The sequence below is a fragment of the Hemitrygon akajei genome, chromosome 24 (genome assembly GCF_048418815.1).
Source record: "Hemitrygon akajei chromosome 24, sHemAka1.3, whole genome shotgun sequence".
In the NCBI taxonomy this organism is placed as follows: Eukaryota; Metazoa; Chordata; class Chondrichthyes; order Myliobatiformes; family Dasyatidae; genus Hemitrygon; species Hemitrygon akajei.
In genome coordinates this window covers 26,150,366-26,169,334 of record NC_133147.1, presented here as the reverse complement: position 1 = coordinate 26,169,334, position 18,969 = coordinate 26,150,366, and the positions used below count along the sequence as shown (strand labels likewise).

General features: G+C 45.1%; 1 protein-coding gene and 1 non-coding gene across 2 annotated transcripts; both read left to right on the top strand.

Moving 5' to 3' along the window:
* Nucleotides 1–1,090: 1,090 nt before the first annotated feature.
* LOC140715984 (uncharacterized) lies at nucleotides 1,091–13,277 on the top strand. Its single transcript, XM_073028605.1, has 4 exons — nucleotides 1,091–1,394; nucleotides 6,919–7,182; nucleotides 8,726–9,007; nucleotides 11,780–13,277. The coding sequence occupies exons 1-4, from the start codon at nucleotides 1,319–1,321 to the stop codon at nucleotides 11,950–11,952; spliced, it is 795 nt and encodes a 264-aa protein (XP_072884706.1). The 5' UTR covers nucleotides 1,091–1,318; the 3' UTR covers nucleotides 11,953–13,277.
* On the top strand, nucleotides 3,897–4,053 carry LOC140716096 (U1 spliceosomal RNA). Its single transcript, XR_012096240.1, has one exon. It is a non-coding gene; the product is annotated as a U1 spliceosomal RNA (small nuclear RNA).
* Nucleotides 13,278–18,969: the final 5,692 nt, after the last annotated feature.

Below are 18,969 nucleotides of genomic sequence, written 5' to 3'. Positions count from 1 at the left end.
TGTCAAACAGTTCCCCTTGACTCGTGACACGGAACCAGTTCATGCAATTTAACATATTATCCTCCGCAACTTCTGCCACCTTCAACAGGACCCCACCACTAAGCATATCTTTCCCTCTCTACCCCTCTCCGCTTTTCGAAGGGATCGCTCCCTCCGCGACTGCCTGGTCCACACGTCCCTTCCCACAGATTTCAGATCCCACTTATCCCTGCAAGTGTAACTGCTACAGCTGTCCCTACACCTCCTCTCTTACCACCATTTGGGGCCCCAAACAGTCCTTCCAGGTGAGGCAACACTTCACGTGAGTCTGTTGGGGTCATCTATTGCATCCGGTCCTCCCGGTGCGGCCTCCTCCACTTCGGCGAGACCCGACGCAGATTGGGGGACCGCTTCGTCGAGCACCTCCGCTCCGTCCGCCACACCAGACAGGATCTCCCGGTTGCCACCTACTTCAACTCTGCTTCACATTCCCATTCGGATATGCCCATACACGGCCTCCTCTACTGCCATGATGAGGCCAAGCTCAGGTTGGAGGAGCAACACCTCATATACCGTCTGGGTAGTCTCCAGCCCCTTGGTATGAACATCGAATTCTCCAATTTCTGGTAATTCCCTCCCTCTCCCCCATCCCCATCCCAGTTTCACTCTGCCAGCTGCCTATCACCTCTCTCATGATTCTGTCTTCTTCTACTACATAGTGCTTCCCCCTTACATTCCTTCTTCACCTCTCCTGCCTATCCCCTCGCCCACCCCTTGATCTTTCCTATGTTTGGTTTTTCACCTGGCACCTACCAGCCTCCCCTCTCTCTTCAGTCCTGACGAAGGGTTTCGCTCCGAAACGTTGACTGCTCGTTTCCACGGATACTGCCCGACCGAGCGTCTTGTGCGTGTTACCACACCTGTCCATCCCTTGGCCCCACCCCGATCCAGCCAGGCGCCGCTGATTGGCTTCCGCGGTTTCCCACCCCGGCACCCCCCCCCCCCCCTCCTCCTCCTGGCGCGCGCAGTCACCGACGGCGGGCGGCTCGCGCTCCCCGGGCGCGCGCAATCACCGACGGCGGGCGGCTCGCGCTCCCCGGGCGCGCGCAATCACCGACGGCGGGCCGCTCGCGCTCCCCGGGCGCGCGCAATCACCGACGGCGGGCGGCTCGCGCTCCCCGGGCGCGCGCAGTCACCGACGGCGGGCCGCTCGCGCTCCCGCCGGAGGAAAAGTGAAACCAGGTTTGGGTTGGGTCGAGGAGGAGGAGGAGAGTGAGGTCGGTGGGCGGGTTGAGTGGCGGCGGCGTCTCCTCTTTTTGCTTTCGGGACGGTGTCAGCCATGGGTCGTTATCCCGCTGCTTGGGCGCTCCTCCTGCTCCTCGTCCCCTGTTCGGGGTCTGCCTACTCGGTGGCCGGTGAGTCGATTCCTGTCGCTGCGATCGCCGCCCGGTCAACCTGCCATAAAGTTGCTGCTCAGGGTGGGATCTTGCTGAGTAGGCGTCGCTGGGGTCACCAACCGTGGGGAGGGCGGTAGCGTTTGGATCTTGCCAAGCACATACTACTTCAGGTCTTGCTGGCTTGGTGTTAAACTACCTGGTTCCAGCACACTTGGAATACGTTATTGTATTCCTTCTGGGAAGGATCAGAACCAAGTTTAATATAGGATATTTAAATTGGGACGTGGAAGTTTTAGAGAAGATGTAGAGGAGATTTACCGGGATTAGAATTCAGGAGCAAGCTAGGGCTTTTCTCTTTGAAGTGAAGGAGGATAAGAGGTGATTTGATAAAGGTGTACAAGATGATAAGAGACACGGATGGAGTGGACAGTGGAAGACTTTGTCCCAGTGTGGCAATGGCTAACATGAGGGGGCATAATTTTAAGGTTATTAGAGGAAGGTATGGGTCAGAGAAACTATATTCAGGTGTGTAACCTGGCACAGCTAGGGTTGTTATTAGGGGCATTTAAGAGACTCTTAGATAGGTACATGGGTGATAGAAAAATGGAGGCTTGTGTGTGAGGGAAGGGTTAGATTGATTCTGGAGTGGATCAAAGGGTTGGCACAACAATGTGGACCGAAGGGCTGGTACTGTGATTTACTGTTCCATGCACATGGTTGGTGGGATCTTGCTGTGGGCATGCAGGGATGGGGAGGGAGGAGTTGTGTTGTGGGATGTTGCCCTGCACTTGTTGCGTGGGGGCTGTGCTATGGATTGAAAGGAAATTTGTTTGATTGTGCTTTGCCCGTGTTGCAAGGGTGCTTGCCACGTGCAGACTGGATGGGGGTTGTTGTAGTGTTACAGACTTGTACAACTAGTACAACCCTTTTGCCCACCAGGTGTTTGCTGACGTTTTTGCCCATGTATGCTAATCCCACCACCCCTTGCACAACATTAGGACCATATCCTAATGATACATGTACTTTAAATATACTTATACACTTTGCCCCTTTACGTGTCTGTTGCAATATCTTTTAAACTTAGTGATTGTGCCCGTTTCCACAGCCTCCGCTGGCCGCTCATTCCAGATATCAACCATTCTTTATGTAAGAAAAAATAGCGTATCCCCCTCAGATCCCCTTTATAACTTATTCCTTTCCCTTGAAATCTGTGCCCTCTTGTTTCCATTGTGTATGGATTGGTTGAGATGTTGTTGTGTAACTGTTGAGTGGGATTTTGCCACCAACTCAAGGTTGAAGCTTATCACAGAGTAAGATCGTGTTTGTGCTTTGTGCATGCATATAGATGGGGTGTCAAGGAGAGGTAGCACCTCTAGTGGGGGGACATGTTGCATCCTTTTCAGGACGGTTTGACAACCTTTGGTCCCCACCTGGCACTCAGCTCTCACCTGTGGTTCCCCGTAGCTGTTCGCATGCAATAGATGTCACACCCCAGGTAATGGCCTCAACAAGCCAGCTAAACCGACGGGTGACGGTAGCTGACAGGTCTTAACCCCTCAGTGAGACAGGGAGTTGTCTATCCCAGCATGTGAAGACAGAGTCCGGCGGATTGAGCGGACGAGATCAATGGAAGGTCCAGCGGTCAAGGCGGTCTCTGCAAGCGTCGTGGAACGCGTAGAGCACGACAAGTCACAGCAGATTGTCTGGTCATCCACTGCGCCTAGTCCCATCTTCAGCTGTCTTGACTCTTGTCTTGCCACTGGATCCAGATGGGAATTGGGAAGAGAGAGTGAGGCTGACGCTGCACAACTCTCCCTCACTTAAATCCAAATCAAGTGCTTGACACCAGCAATAAGCTGGCTGGTGGTGAAGTGGCATCAGCGCTGGACTTCAGGGCAAGAGGTCCTGAGTTTGAATCCGGCCAGCTCCCTTGCACACTCTCGCGTAGAGCTAGTAACTTGACCTTGTAAAAAGTACTAATGGTGTTGAGGTCTTCATCGATGACGATGGAGGAACCTTATGTATATAGATGGGTGAGTCATAAGACACACTACATAAAGAGCAGGAAATTTTTCTCAATAGCCTGGGGCCAATATTTATCTCATGATCAACATCCAAAACAAATGATTTTCAAAAAGGATATAGTGCTTTCCCAGCATATATGAGGAATAATAATATATGAGGAATAAATTGTTCTTGCTTTCCTGCCTGTGCTCTATAACTCATGACTCCTTGTAGAGCAAACATCTACCTTTATCTTAATTATATTCAATGGCCCCAGCTCCTTAGCTTTCTGGAGTACAGAAACTTCCAATCTTCTTGAAAAGATTTCCTCATCTCCATTCTAAATGAGGAATAGCTTAATTTGAAGCCGTGCACTCTAGATGTGAAGTTCCTCAGGAAACCCTGGTTGGATCACACTTGAAGTATTGTGTTCAGTTCTGGTTGCCTTATTCTAGGAAGGATGTGGAAGCTTTAGAAGGGGTGCAGAGGAACTTTACTAAAATTTGAGAGCATGCCACACTTACCTGGCAGGAAATCAAGAGGGCCTGCTGGTGATCAAGAGGGCCTAGGTTCCAGGACGAGGCTATCTCATTGCACTTCGAGTAAGCTGTTGCCTGTGATATCCCCAAATGCAGGATACTCGACTACATAATTTGTGGTAGTGGGGGACTATGGGAAACGATTGTGTGTTTTAATGGAAACAATAGGGTCTTTAATGGAAATGATAGGCTCTTTTAAGAGACTCCTGAATGGATACATGGATCTTAGGAAAATAGGGAGGGCTATAGTAAGCCTAGGGACAGTAGTTCTAAGGTAAGGACATGTTTAGCACAGCTTTTCGGCCAAAAGGCCTGCATTATGCTGTGGGTTTTCTATGTTTCTATGCCTTATGACAATAGGTTGAGCGAGCTAGGACTTTTCTCTTTTGAGACAAGTAAGACGACAGATGACTTGATAGAGTTGTACAAGGTGGATGGGCAATTGATTTACACCTTGTGTTTTCACTTGCCTCATTCACGAGTTCAAGTCTTTAGCTTCATTCGATATGAGAGGTCAGTGTAGACTGGCCAGACTGGTTCAAGCTGACAGGAAGGCGACTAACTCAGATAACCACGTGTACCAACAGTGGTGTGCAGAAGAGCATCTCTGAACACCCAACATGTTGAACCTTGAAGTGGATGAACTACAGCAGCAAAAGATCATGAACATGTACTCACTGTCTATTAGGTACAGGAGATAGCTAATAAAGTGGCCACTGAGTGCGAGTAGGTGTTAATGTGTGTTTGTGTTTAATGTCCATACCCAAGGTCTGGTCTCCAGTTGCATTGGAATTCCTCACCATTGACCAAGACCTCACTCTTGTAAACATCATGTGTTAAATGATATACAAGAGCCACTCCACGTTAAAAAATATTCACTATCTGTAGTAGCATATCATCCTTAGCCAAAGAAGGCATGATCATAAAAAAACATCGGTATAATGCAAGTATTCTAAGATTCAAAGTACATCTATTATCAAGGTGTATATATAGAATACAATACTGAGATTTGTCCTCCATGACACAGGAACAACATGGAACCTGTTCAAGAAAACATCAAACATCCAATGTGCAGAAAGAACATAGTGTAAGTGGCAAAATGTGAGTGGACAACACGTAGAATTTCAAACATCAAACCAGGGGTCTAGTAGTATTCAGTTCAGTGCCCTGCCGCTAGCCCGCTAAGTGACCCAGATTGCGTAGATCGCCCAGATCAAACTGCTCAAAGGTAGCAAGAATAAGAGCAAGCAGGATCCAGGAACATATGCCCAAAGCATGGCAACACTTGTGGCTGTCCAGCACAATCCTCGGCTGTGTTGGTAGTTGACACAAACGATGCATTTCTCTGTATGTTTTAATGTTTCAATGTACATGTGATAAATAAAACTAATTTGTGTTCTTTACTTTTAATCACTGTTAGCTTCACCAAACAGCATTTTGCAGACATTACATTGGTGCAGTTTACGAGACCCTCTCACATGTGAACATCCAGCCGATTTCCTTGCTGAGTGACAATATCAGCTTTGATAAGGTCTGGGGAGGGTTTGGGTCTGTGAAGCACAATAAGCACTCTGCACTCAGTGGCCACTTTATTAGGTACCTCCTGCACCTAATAAGGAGGTCACTGAGTGTTCATGGTGTTCTGCTGCTGCAGTTCATCTACTTCAAGGATGTGGATGTTGGCCTGAAACTCCTGCAATTTGCCTATTGCAACAATAGGTCTACAGTAGATGCATTCTCAGTGGCTCTCCACTCAGTCTTGCAGCACCTGGACAACAATACCTACATCAGGCTGCTGTTTGTTGATGACAGCTCAGATTTCAACACCATCATGTTCTCGGTACTAATTAACAAGCCCCAAAATCCGGGCCTCTGTACTTCCCTCTGCAACTGTGTGTGTCCAACCCTGTTACAGTGAGATCCCTCTGTTCCTTGATACTCTACACCATTTGTGGTGTGTGCCCCACCTTTGTACACCATCTGCCCCTGGATATTCCACATTATTCACGGTGTGTGCTCTCCCCTTGTAATGCCAACACCCTCTGAAACTTAACACTGCCCAGTGTTCACTTTGTGTCTCCTACCCATGTACACCGAGGTCCCTCTTTCCCTTGATTCTCCACACCATTCATGATGTGTGTCCTACCCTTGAATACTGAGGTCACTCTGTCTCTTGACACTCCTCACCACTTACATAGTCTCTTCTACCCTTGTACATAGAAGTCTGCTTGAACCCTGACTCTCCCCACCACTCATGGTGTGTCTTTCACTTTACACTGTGATGCCTTTGACCCTTGACAATTCCCACCATTCAATATGTGTATCCCATCCTTGTACACTGAGATCGCTCTATCCCTCAACACGCCCTGTAATAAACAGTGTTTGTCCTAACCTTGTACATTGAGGTCCCCCTGTCCCTTGGCTTCCCACTACTTATGGATTGTGTCTTTTTTCCTTGTACAGCGAAGTCTCACTATCCTTTGATACTCCCCATCGTTCACTCTGTGTACAACCCTTGTAAACCGAGGTCCCTCTGTCCCGAATACTCCACACCATTTACGACGTGTGCCAACTGAACCTCTTGACCATTTTTGCATGTTTTTACGCTGCCATATGATTAGGGGCTTTGCTGTGATAGGGGCAGCGAGGAGGGGGTGCCGTAGTGTTGGCTGTGGAGGTGGGTTGGGGGTGGGGCCAAGGGGTCTGAAATTACCCCTCCTACCCACCCCCCCGATCTCAAAGAGGAATGAGGAAACCCTCACTTTGGCCATTATTCCTCTGGTGGGATCCTGCTGTGCGCAGGCACATCATTGGCTAGCTGGTCTGTGGGAGCAGTGGTGGCGGGGTTCCGGTCCGCTACCTGTGCCTGCATAAATGATATTTATGTTAATGACTACATATACCTAATATGGCCACTGAGTGTTGTTTAAACATTAGTTGCAAAAATTGATAATGTGATTAAAATTCTTTTTTTTACAATGATCTTTTTATCCTTTCAGAGACAGACACATTGGCAGTCAACCTCTTCTTTACAGATGACCCCAGCCAACTAGTGGTCAGAGGTGAATTGAAGACTCAGGATAGAAGCATTGGTTACTATGACACCACGTTATTGGGAATTCAGTCTCACTTGGCTGGCGTAGAACCATTCCATAAAATTATTGATAAGCAGTTGGCAAAAGTTAAGAATGACGTGATTGCAGAGGCAAAGAAAATGATGGATAAGGCAAAGGTGTTAATCAAAAGCTCTGTTCCCCCAAACGGTGAGTCAAGATAGAAATGTGAGCAGCTCACTGTACTGACTACCATCAGCCCAATAAAGTGTCCTCATAATGGATTTAGATCAAAGTACAGCACAGTACAGGCCCTTTGTGATGAGCTTTCAAACTACACCAAGATCCATCTAACCCTTTCACCTGCACAGTCCTCAAATTTCCTTTCATCTGTGTGCCTCTCTAAGAGTTTCTTAAACGTCCCTAATTTATCTACCTCCACCACCACCCCTGGCAGGGTGTTCCACACTCCCACTAACCAGAGTTTTGCAGAGCTGCAACATTACCACCCAGCTCTTGAACTCAAAACTCTCCATCCAACAATACCCCTCCTCCACCCTGTACTTTCCAACAAACACCTCAAAGTTATGCCCTGTTGTATTAACCATTTCCACCCTGGGAAAAAGTCTTTGGCTGTCCACTCTGTCTATGCCTCTTATTATCTTGTACTCCTCTCTGAAGCGTTAAGCCCTAGCCCACTCAACCTATCCTCATAAGAGATGTTTTCTAATCCAGACACCATCCTGTAAATCTCCTCTGCATCCTCTCTAAAGCTCTGCTTTCTTGCTATAATGAAGCGACTAAAATTGAACACAAACAAGTGTGGTCTCAGCATTACCTCGCAACTCTTGAACTCAAACCCTCAACTAACAAAGGCCAACACATTACAATGCCTTCTTAATAATCATTTGACCGAATATTTTAGTGGGATCTTTGAGTTAAGAGTGTGTACAAAATTGGCTGGCACTGTGGCACACTGGCATAATTAATCCTTTGTTGTATCAGGATCACACTGGCAGTTGGTTCCTCTCCCATGGCTCCATCAGATGACTGATGTGAACATTGATTGTCAAAGTGGGTCCAATGGCAGATCAGCAGGAACCCACTTCACCTGCCTGCAGCAAAATGTTTCTGATTGCTTTATTTCTCTGCAGTAACACTGAATTGGCATTGCCTAATGAAATTACATGGACTAGGCTGGCTATCTTCCCACTATGGTTGTGTTGCCAGCAGTGAGTTGGCAATCTTGGAGAAAAGCAGATCATGCACTCTTCTTGCTGCTGCTATCAGGAAGAGGTACAGGAGCCTCAGGACTGACACCACCTTATTCAGGAATAGTTGTTGCCCATCAACCATCAGGCTCTTGAACCAGTGGTAATAATTTCACTTGCCCCATCACTGAAATGTTCCCACACCTATGGATTCACTTTCCAGGACTCTTCATCTCATGTTCTCCCTATTTATTGCTTATTTGTTTCTTGATATTATTTTTTTCCTTCTGTATTTGCACAGTTTGCTGTGTTTTACAGACATTTTGTTAGTCTACCCTGTTGGGTGCGATCTACCATTGATTCATTTATGTTTATTGGATTTACCAAGCATGCCCACAAGAAATCAAATCTCAGGGTTGTATATATGTACATAGATAATAAATTTACTTTGAACTTTTAAACTTTGCATCTATGACTGATACGAATTAATAGATAATTGTCATCTGGAACTGACAAAAAAAATCTTTAATTTGTTAAATTAGAAATCGGTGAGCTCTATCTGTACTCAGAGAAACCAGCTGTCATCGGAGAGGTAAACACTTTGACCTGTTTTGTCAGCGGCTTTTTCCCACCGGCCGTGATCGTAACGTTACAGAAGAACGGGCAGCCTGTCAGTGGCAAAGTTAACTCCTCACACGTCTCATTTGGCAAAGATTGGCGATTTCAGGTGCTCCACTACACATACATCCAGCCAGCAGACGGTGACATATACTCTTGTAGAGTGTTCCATAGCATCATCAATGAGGAAAGAGTAATTTACTGGGGTAAGAGAATGTTATGGTTATTATTCTATAGATTTATTGAGTACGTCTACAGGAAAATGATGGGTACTTTGATACTAAAGTTACGTTTTGAACTTTGAAAATACTCTGGGGTAAATGATACAGGGCAGCAGAGTAGCACGGCGGTTAGCGCAGTGGTTTACAGCACCAACTGTAAGATCGAGGTTCGATTCCTACTGCTGACTGTAAGGAGTTTGTATGTTCTGTCCGTGACCGCATAGGGTTTGTCCAGGCACACCGCTTTCCTTCCATGTTTCAAAGATGTATGGGTTAAGGTTAGTGAGTTGTGGGTTGCTATGTTGGCACCATAAGTGTGGTGGCATTTGCGAGCTGTCCTCAGCACAATCCTCACTGTTGTGATTTAATGCATATCTCTGCATGTTTTGATCTTTCAATAAACCATAATAGCAAATAAAGCTAATCTCTGAAATCCATCTCATTGCCTGTAGTGCTGACTGACAGTATTTTCCAGTGGAAGTGTTGTTGAGATCAGGAGCTTAGCAAATACAAGGAACCCCTAGCGTATTTCAGCTAGCCCGGCAGCACCTTGTACCACTCCAATCCAATCTGGAATTTTGCCATAGAATCTCTGATGAGGGGTAAGGCTGAAGCACTCCACCCTGGACGAGATTGGTTTTAACCCTCTTGTTGCTCTGTTAGGTCAGCGAGAGGAAAACCAGCTCATGTTCCTGTTTACACTCAGTATCCAGCAATTCCCAGTGGAATGTGAGGATGCAATGAGACTATTTTGGTTTTACGTTGATCAACCATACTGCCATTATTAAATTATTTAGTGATACAGCGCAGAATATACCCTTCCATCTGCACCACCCAGCAACCCCCAATTTTAACACTAGCCTAATTACAGGACAATTTACAATGACCAATTAACCCACCAACTGGTATGCCATTGAACTGTGTGAGGAAAGCAGAGCACCTGGTGGAAACCCATTTGGTCATAAGGAGAACATACAAACGACTTACAAACAGCTGCAGGAATTGAACGCGGTTACTGGTACTGTAAAGTATTGTGCTAACCTGCGCAGGACTGTGCTTTCGTTTGTTGATAGCTATTTAGTCATAAAGTCATAGAAAAGTTCAGCACAGAAGTAGGACCTTTGCCCCACCTAGTCCGTGCCAAACTATTTAAGATGCCTACTCCCCTCGACCATAACCCTCCAAACCCCTACATCCACATACCATAAATTCTGGTGTATTTGGCCCTAAATTTTGGTCCTAAAATTAGGGGGACGGTTTAAACTGAGGGTGCGAACTTTGGAAAGATGGATACACGGAAGACAGGTCGTATTTATTGGCTGTTTTTGAGTCAAATTGGTTCCACTGTCGACGCATGAATTCTTTGGTTTGTTTAAACTCACATCTAGAGGCTGAAGCACGGACATAAAACCACCGGGGATGACTGCAATGTCCGTACTTTCAGCTTTCAATGCTGCTTTTGTCTCACATGAACATGTCCCAGACAAGTAGTGACTTTTCTTTCCTGACACCTTCGGGACGTCGATACCACACCTCCTTAACCAACTTCAAGCAACCCACTTCGTCCATCCAGCAGTGTTCTTGAATGTAATCAACAACACCCCGCGGGAATTTTCTGAGCAATCTTTGTTTTTTGTCTCAACACAAGATCACGTCTATTCATAAATTGGGTGCACTAGCTTCGTGTAGCTTTGAAATTTTGGCTGACCTCACGGTGTTTTTTGTCCTATTTTAACGCTTGAAATTGAATTATTTCTCTGGTAACAATGTATCCAGATGATCGCTGGTGATTCACCCACTCTAAAACTTATTCTTTCAGTTCTGGCCACTGGCATGTTTTCCCGCAGTTTGCACATTTTGTCTTTGGCATTTCCCTCAGCGTGTCCTCTGCCTTTCTTCACTTTCTCACTTCTTTCTCGTTTACACTAAACTTCTTAGCAGCTGCAGAATTATTCATTCCTTTAGCAAAATCAACAAACTTCAGCTTGAAGCCAGCATCGTATCGCATTTGTTTCAATTTTTTATACATGGTGGTCGCAAACTGAATACTGAGTACACGTACTGATCCCGCCACCCTGTGTTATGTTTTAACGAGATTGCAATGGGCGCCAAATGGTTTCACGGGGGTTACATTTCAGAGGATTCTTTTCTATTGGAAACCTAATCCAAAATTTCTCTCCCTGATTTATTTATTAAGAATTCACCTATAACGTTCTACAATGTGTGGGCCTGTTTTCTTAGCAGGTACTAGTTCACAAAATTTTCAGCGTCTGGGGCATGTGAGATCTTGTGATTGTTTCTCGTTAAATCAAAAACCTCTACAAAGGTAACATGAAAAAGTCAATTTTTTAACCTTGAAATTGGGGGGGGTTGGCTTATACACCGGAATATACGGTACCTATCCAAACTTCTCTTAAACTTTGAAATCGAGCTTGCATGCACCACAATCTCACAATCAGAGCGAAGTAGTTTCCCCTTCATGCATGACCTCTAGTTATAGCCCCAGTCAAAAAGCCTGCTTGCGTTTACCTATCTATACCCCTCATAATTTTCCATCTAAAATCAGTCCAGGGCTGATCTTAGGAATACTTTGGACACCTGGAACTTTTGGAACACCTCCTTTGCTATTGGAAAGTATATTCAGCCGAGAAAGGGAAAAGGGGAAGAGGACAATTTAGTTTTGGTACATCATCTTTGTTCAAACTGATTTAAAAACTATTTCCTCATTCAAAACATGAGTATGTGCTTTGTTCACAGAACCAGAAGAGCAAAATAGTGCTGAAGAAATGGATACAAGCCAGCTTGCTGTTTTGATCTGTGGGCTGATTATCGGAATACTTGGCACAGCAGTTGGACTCTCCTTATGTTTTTGGTCGCGACTGTCTGGCTGCAACTCTTGGATAGTCCGAATCAATCCCTCTTCTCGGTGAGAAATGGATCTGCAATGTTTCACAGTGGTCTCTACGTTGCTCTGTTGCAATTTTGAGCACTCAGATTTGTAAATATCATTCTCTTCTGGCTTAGGGTATTGATTTTAAATACTGTGTTCTGATTTTGAAATTCTGTATTTCATCTGTCAGTCGTCCATTTGCATGCATTGTCTGGTTTATACAACAGCAATCTCCTTCAGATAGATAAGGTCACAGTTAGGTTGGGCCATAAAACGAATGGCACATTCTCTTTCATAAATCGAAGTATTCAGTAGTAGAGTTGGGATGTTATGTTGAAGTTGTACAATACACTGGTGAGGGACGGTTTGCAACATTTAGTCTGCTGAAAGAGAAATTTGAGCTGCCTCATTCGCACTTTTTTCATTACTTACAAATTAGACATTACATTCAATGGAAGATTTGTAATTTTGAAATTCTTCCAGGGAAGCATATATCATTTGATATTTTAAAGAACCCTCCTGACTCCAAGCATCTCGTTTCTAAGTTTGTATGTTTGTTTGATGATCACATTGTAATGTCTACTGTGAAGATTAGAGATGCCTGGAGGGAGGAGTTGAGCATTGAATTATCTGAAGCTGCCTGGGACAAGCGTTTGTCTTTGATACAGGCTTGCTCTGTTAACAGCAGACACTAACTGATCCAGTTTAAAGTTGTTCACCGTCTCCACTACTCTAAACTTAGATTGCACAGGATTTACCCTTCTGTCTCGCCAGTGTGTGATAGATGCCAAGGGATGGAGGCCACGTTGTCACACACCTTTTGGTTTTGCCCATTACTGACTGGATTTTGGTCCAAAATATTTGACTGGTTCTCAAAGGCTTATAAAAGATCCTTCCCCTTGGAAGCTGGGCTCGCTATCTTCGGCTGCTCGCAATCTACTATTTGTTTCTCTACAGCCATACACCGATCTCTGATGCTGGGGATGATTGTTGCCAAAAGACTTATCTTGAGGGAATGGAAATCACCCTTTCCCCCTTCCTTTTGGAGATGGATGGCTGATATGATCTCAGTCATACAGACGGAGATACTTAGGTTCCTGAGAACCAATTCAATTAAAAAATTTTCAGCTATCTGGGATCCATTTCTTGCCTAGTTGGTCAAGGCTGGGGGCGGATGCACAATTCCCCCCCCCCCCCCCCCAACTGATTTCTCATGGACCACATTTGCGATTTAATGTTTAATATTTTTGAGCACTTTATACAATAGGCATCCCTCTAATGTTCTTTTCTTTTGCTTATTTCATTTTTACACGTGTTTGAGCTGGTATGTTCTTGTTGATTTCATTGATTATTTTGAAAATAAAGTATTAAAAAAAATCAGGAGTACGAACATCTACCGCACTCAACCCGCGTGCATTAATTACTGGTAACCCCGTGGATGCAAATCACTGCTCAACCCCGGCAGCATCCATACCCACGTATCGTGATCGCTTTACTGGACAATAGTTTAGCACAGACTTAAACACAAAGCCCACTGGGTCAATGCTCAGGGCAATCACACAGCATCCAACGAAATCATCCTGGACAAGCCCCCACAATTGTGACCATCAGGTTCTATCGCTGTGTAAGTCTAGGAAAGACGATTTCTGGCCCAACAAAACATGTGAGACTGGGGTGCAAAACCTCCTGTTTGTGTGGATGCTGCTTGAACCCTGTTACAAATCAGAACCATAAAATAACATATAGTACACCATATGCAATTAAATGATTTAGCTTTATAATTCTAAATTTGACTAAAGGATTAGTAATGTAAAACAAAAAGAAATGGGTCCATTTTAATGAAAATCTAATGAGCACATGTTGGAGCTCACGGTTTTCTTTCTGCTGGTCCTCTATTGATTTCCCTGGGTATCGTCGACTCCTGAGTTTTGCCCCACTCCAATTCCACTTCTTTCTGGTGTCTACAACCTGTCCTTTCTGGCGTCTTCTCCCTCGCTGAACAAAAGATGCAGACCACCTTGGTGTCAGGCACACAGCAGGAAAAACACACTCCTGTCAACTCCGCTTCACATTCCCATTCGGATATGCCCATACACGGCCTCCTCTACTGCCACGATGAGGCCAAACTCAGGTTGGAGGAGCAACACTTCATATACCGTCTGGGTAGTCTCCAGCCCCTTGGCATGAACATTGAATTCTCCAACATCCGGTAATTCCCTCCCTCTCCTTTCCTGCATCCCACTTTCACTCTGCCTCCTCTTCCAGCTGCCTGTCACCTCTCTGATGATTCTGCCTTCTACTACTACACAGTGCTTTCTCCTTACATTTCTTCTTCACCTTTCCTGCCTATCCTCTCCCTGCTTCCCCTCCCCCACACCTTGATCTTTCCTCTGACTGGTTTCCCACCTGGCACCTACCAGCCTTCTCCTTCCCACCCTCCTCCCACCTTCTTTATAGACTCCCTGCCTCCTCCCTCTTCAGTCCTGACAAAAGGTCTCGGCCCAAACGTTGACTGCTCGTTTCCACGGATGCTGCCTGACCTGCTGAGTTCCTCCAGTGTGTTGTACGTGTTACTCCCCTCATTGGACGGCTCACATTCCAAAGCACCCGTTATCTCTAACCATAAATCCAAACACTGCTGCTACAGAAAGACCATTACATTCGCAGTGAGACCTTTCCCAGGGTGTTACAGAGATATGTACTTATTGAAATTTATAGTTGTTACTGTTATAGAGTCAAACAAAAGGAACATAGTCCATGCTGATACCATTTAAACTGCACACTCCCATCAACCTGCACCAGGACCAGGCCATCCATGTGCCTATCCAAACTTTACTTCAACATTGAAATTGAGCTTGCATGCACCACTTGTGCTGGCAGCTCGTTCCACACTCTCATGACCCTCTGAGTGTAGAAGTTTCCCCTCATGTTCCCCTTAAACATTTCACCTTTCACTGTTAACCCATGCCCTCTTGTAGTCCCACTCAACCTCAGTGCAAAAAACCTGATTTCATTTACCCTATCTATACCCCTCATAATTTTGATTACCTCTGTCAAATTTCCTGTCGATCTTCTTCATTCCAACGAATAAAGTCCTATCCTATTCAATCTGTCCTTATAATGCTGGTCCCCCAGTCCCAGCAACATGCTTATAAATTTGCTCTGGACTCTTTCCAACTCTTTTGCCAAAGGATCTCTTTACAACCCTATCCTCTTGTGACGCCACTTTCAGTGAATTAAGGAGCCTTTGTCTACCGCACTCTTCAGTGCCCTACCATTCACTTGTAAGAACTACCCTGGTTGGTCCTACTGAAGTGCAACACCTCACACTTAACTGCATTAAAATCCATCTGCCATTTTTCAGCCCATTTTTTCCCACCTGATGCAGATCCCTCTGCAAGCCATGATAGCCTTCTTTGCTATCCACTACAACCCCAGTCTTGGTGTCATCTGCAAATTTGCTGATCCAGTTAACCACGTTATCATCCAGGTCATTGATACAGATGACAAACAACATCAGACAAGGTATCGATCCCTGCAGCACCCCAGTAGTCACAGAGCTTCAGTCAGAGAGGCAACCAAGCTCACAAAGCCATTATCTAATCCAATTTACTACCTCCATCTTGAATGCTGAGCAACTGAACCTTCTTAACCAACCTCCCATGCAGAACCTTGTCAGATGCCTTGCTAAAGCCCATGTAGATAACATCCACTGCCTTGTGGTCATCCACTAAACTGGTAACTTCCTCAAAAAATTCTATAAGATTGGTTAGACATGACCTAGCATGCATGGAGCAATGCTGACTATCTCTAATCAGTCCATGTCTATCCAAATTCTAATTTGTCTGGTCCTTTAGTATATCTTCCAATAACTTTCCCTCAACTGATGTCAGACTCACCTGCCTATAATTTCCTGGTTTGTTTGGAGGATTTCTTAAATAGTAGAACAACACACACAACACACACAAATGCTGGTGGAACACTGCAGGCCAGGCAGCATCTATAGGGAGAAACACCGTCGACGTTTTGCGCTGAGACCCTTCGTCAGGGCTAACTGAAAGGAAAGATACTAAGAGATTTGAAAGTAGGAGGGGGAGGGGGAAATGCAAAATTGGCATTCCTCCAATCCTCTGGTACCCCTCCCGTTGTGAAGGATGATTTAAATATCTCTGCTTGGGTTAGAGCCGTGTCTGCTCTTGCTTCCCACAGGGTCTGTGTGAACGCCTTGTCAGTCCCAGGGGATTTATCCACCCTGATTTGCCTCAGCACAGCAATCACCACCCCCCCCCAACAATCTCTGGAGGGTCCATGAAGTTGAAGCCACTTTGCCTCACTTCTATAGACTGTGTCTGCCTCCTGAGTAAATACATATGAAAAAAATCATTTATGATCTCTTTTGGCTCCACATATGAATTACCATTTTCATCTTCCAGAGGACCAATTTTGTCCCTTGCTATCCTTTTGCTCTTAACATATCTGTAGAATCCCTTTCTGCAAATTCTGGAAAGGTATAATAGTAACAGTGTTGTTGTAGTGGTAGATTTTAATTTCCCAATATATCGATTGGCATGTCCCTAGAGCGAGAAGTTTAGATTGGGTGGAGTTTGTTAGGTGTGTACAGGAAGGTTTATTGACACAGTATGTAGATGAGCTTACAAGAGGACGGGCTATATTTGATCTGGTATTGGGAAATGACCCTGGTCACGTGTCAGATCTCTCAGTGGGCGTGCATTTTGGAGATAGTGATCAGAATTCTATCTCCTTTACCACAGCATTGGAGAGGGATAGGAATAGAGAAGTTAGGAAAGCGTTTATTTGGAGTAAGGGGAAAAATAAAGCTATCAGGCCAGAACTTGGAAGCATAAATTGGGAACAGATGTTCTCAGGGAAATGTATGGAAGAAATGTGGCAAATGCTCATGAGATATTTGCGTGGAGTTCTGCATAGGTACATTCCAATGAGACAGTGAAATGATGGTAGGGTCCAGGAACCGGGTTGTACAAAATCTGTTGTAAATCTAGTCAAAAAGAAAAGAAGAGCTTACGAAAGCTTCAAAAGACTAAGTAATGATAGAGATCCAGAAGATTATAAGGCTAGCAGGAAAGAGCTTAAGAAAGAATTTAGAAGAGCCAGAAGGGGCCATGAGAAGATTTAAGGAAAACCCCCCAAGGCATTCTACAAGTATGTGAAGAGCAAAAGGATAAGATGTGAGAGAATAGGACCAATCAAGTGTGACAGTGGAAATGTGTGTATGGAATCAGAGGAGATAGCAGAGATTCTTAATGAGTACTTTGCTTCAGTATTCACTATGGAAAAGGATCTTGGTGATTGTAGTGGACTGAAAAGCTTGAGCATGTAGATATTAAGAAGGTGGATGTGTTGTAGATTTTGGAAAGCATCAAGTTGGATAAGTCACCAGGACCATACGAGATGTACCCCAGGCTACTGTGGGAGGCAAGGGAGGAGATTGCTGAGCCTTTGGCAATGATCCTTGCATTATCAATGGGGACAGGAGAGGTTTCAGAGGATTGGAAGGTTGTGGATGTTGTTCCCTTATTCAAGAAAGGGAGTAGAGATAGCCCATGACATTATAGACCAGTGAGTCTTACTTCAGTGGTTGGTAAGTTGATGGAGAAGATCCTGAGAGGCAGGATTTATGAACATTTGGAGAGACAAAATATAATTAGGAATAGTCAGCATGGCTCTGTGAAGGCAGGTCATGCCCGACGAAACTGATGGAAATTTTTGAGGATGTGACTAAACGCATTGCGGAAGGTAGAGTAGTAGATGTAGTGTATATGGATTTCAGCAAGGCATTTGATAAGGTACCCCATGCAAGGCTTAATGAGAAAGTAAGGAAACATGGATCTAATGGACAATGCTTTGTGGATCCGGACTAGCTTGCCCACATAAGACAAAGTGTGGTAGTAGATGACCCATCGGTCATATTCTGCTTGGAAGCCAGTGACCAGTGTTGTGCCTCAAGGATCTGTTCTGGGACCCCTGCTCTTCATGATTTTTAGAAATGACCTTGATGAAGAAGTGGAGGGATGGGTTAGAAAATTTGCTGATGACACAAAGGTTAGGGGTGTTGTGGATAGTATGGAGGGCTGTCAGAGGTTACAGCGGGACATTGACAGGATGCAAAACTGGGCTGAGAACTGGCAGATGGAGTTCAACCCAGCTAAGTGTGAGGTGGTTCATTTTGGTAGGTCAAATATGATGACAGAATATAGTATTAATGGTAAGACTCTTGGCAGTGTAGATGATTAGAGGGATTTTGGGGTTAAGTCCATAGGACAAGGAAAGCTACTGCACAGGTTGACTCTGTGGTTAAGGAAGCCTACAGTGCATTGGCCTTCATCAATAGTAGGTTTGAGTTTAGGAACCGAGAGGTAACGTTGCAGCTATATAGGACCCTGGTCAGACCTCATTTGGAGTACTGTGCCTCACTTTAGGAAGGATGTGGAAACCGTAGAAAGGGTGCAGAGGAGATTTGGAAGGATGTTGGGGAGCTTGCCTTATGAAAATAGGTTGAGTGAACTCGGCCTTTTTCCCTTGGAGCGACTGAGGATAAGAGGTGACCTGATGGAGATGTATAAGATGATGAGAGGCATTGATCATGTGGATAGTCAGAGGCTTTTTCCCAGGGCTGGGAATGGCTAGCATGAGAGAGCACAGTTTTAAGGTGCTTGGAAGTAGGTACAGAGGAGATGTTAGGGGTATGTCTTTTACGCAGAGAGTGGTGAGTACGTGGAATGGGCTGCCGGCAACAGTGGTGGAGGCAGATACAATAGGGTCTTTTAGGAGACTCCTGGACAGGTACATGTAGCTTGGAAGAAGAGAGGGAAGAGAGGTTACCTACCTCTAAGGTAAGGACATGTTTGGCACAGCTATGTGGGCTGAAGGGCTTGTATTGTGCTGTAGGGTTTCTATGTTTCTATTCTCTTTCACCTTGACTGCTAGGCCAACTTCATGCCTTCTTTTAGCCCTCCTGATTAATTTCTTAGGCGTTCTCTTGCATTTCATAAGCAGCTCATTTGTCTCAACCTGCCTA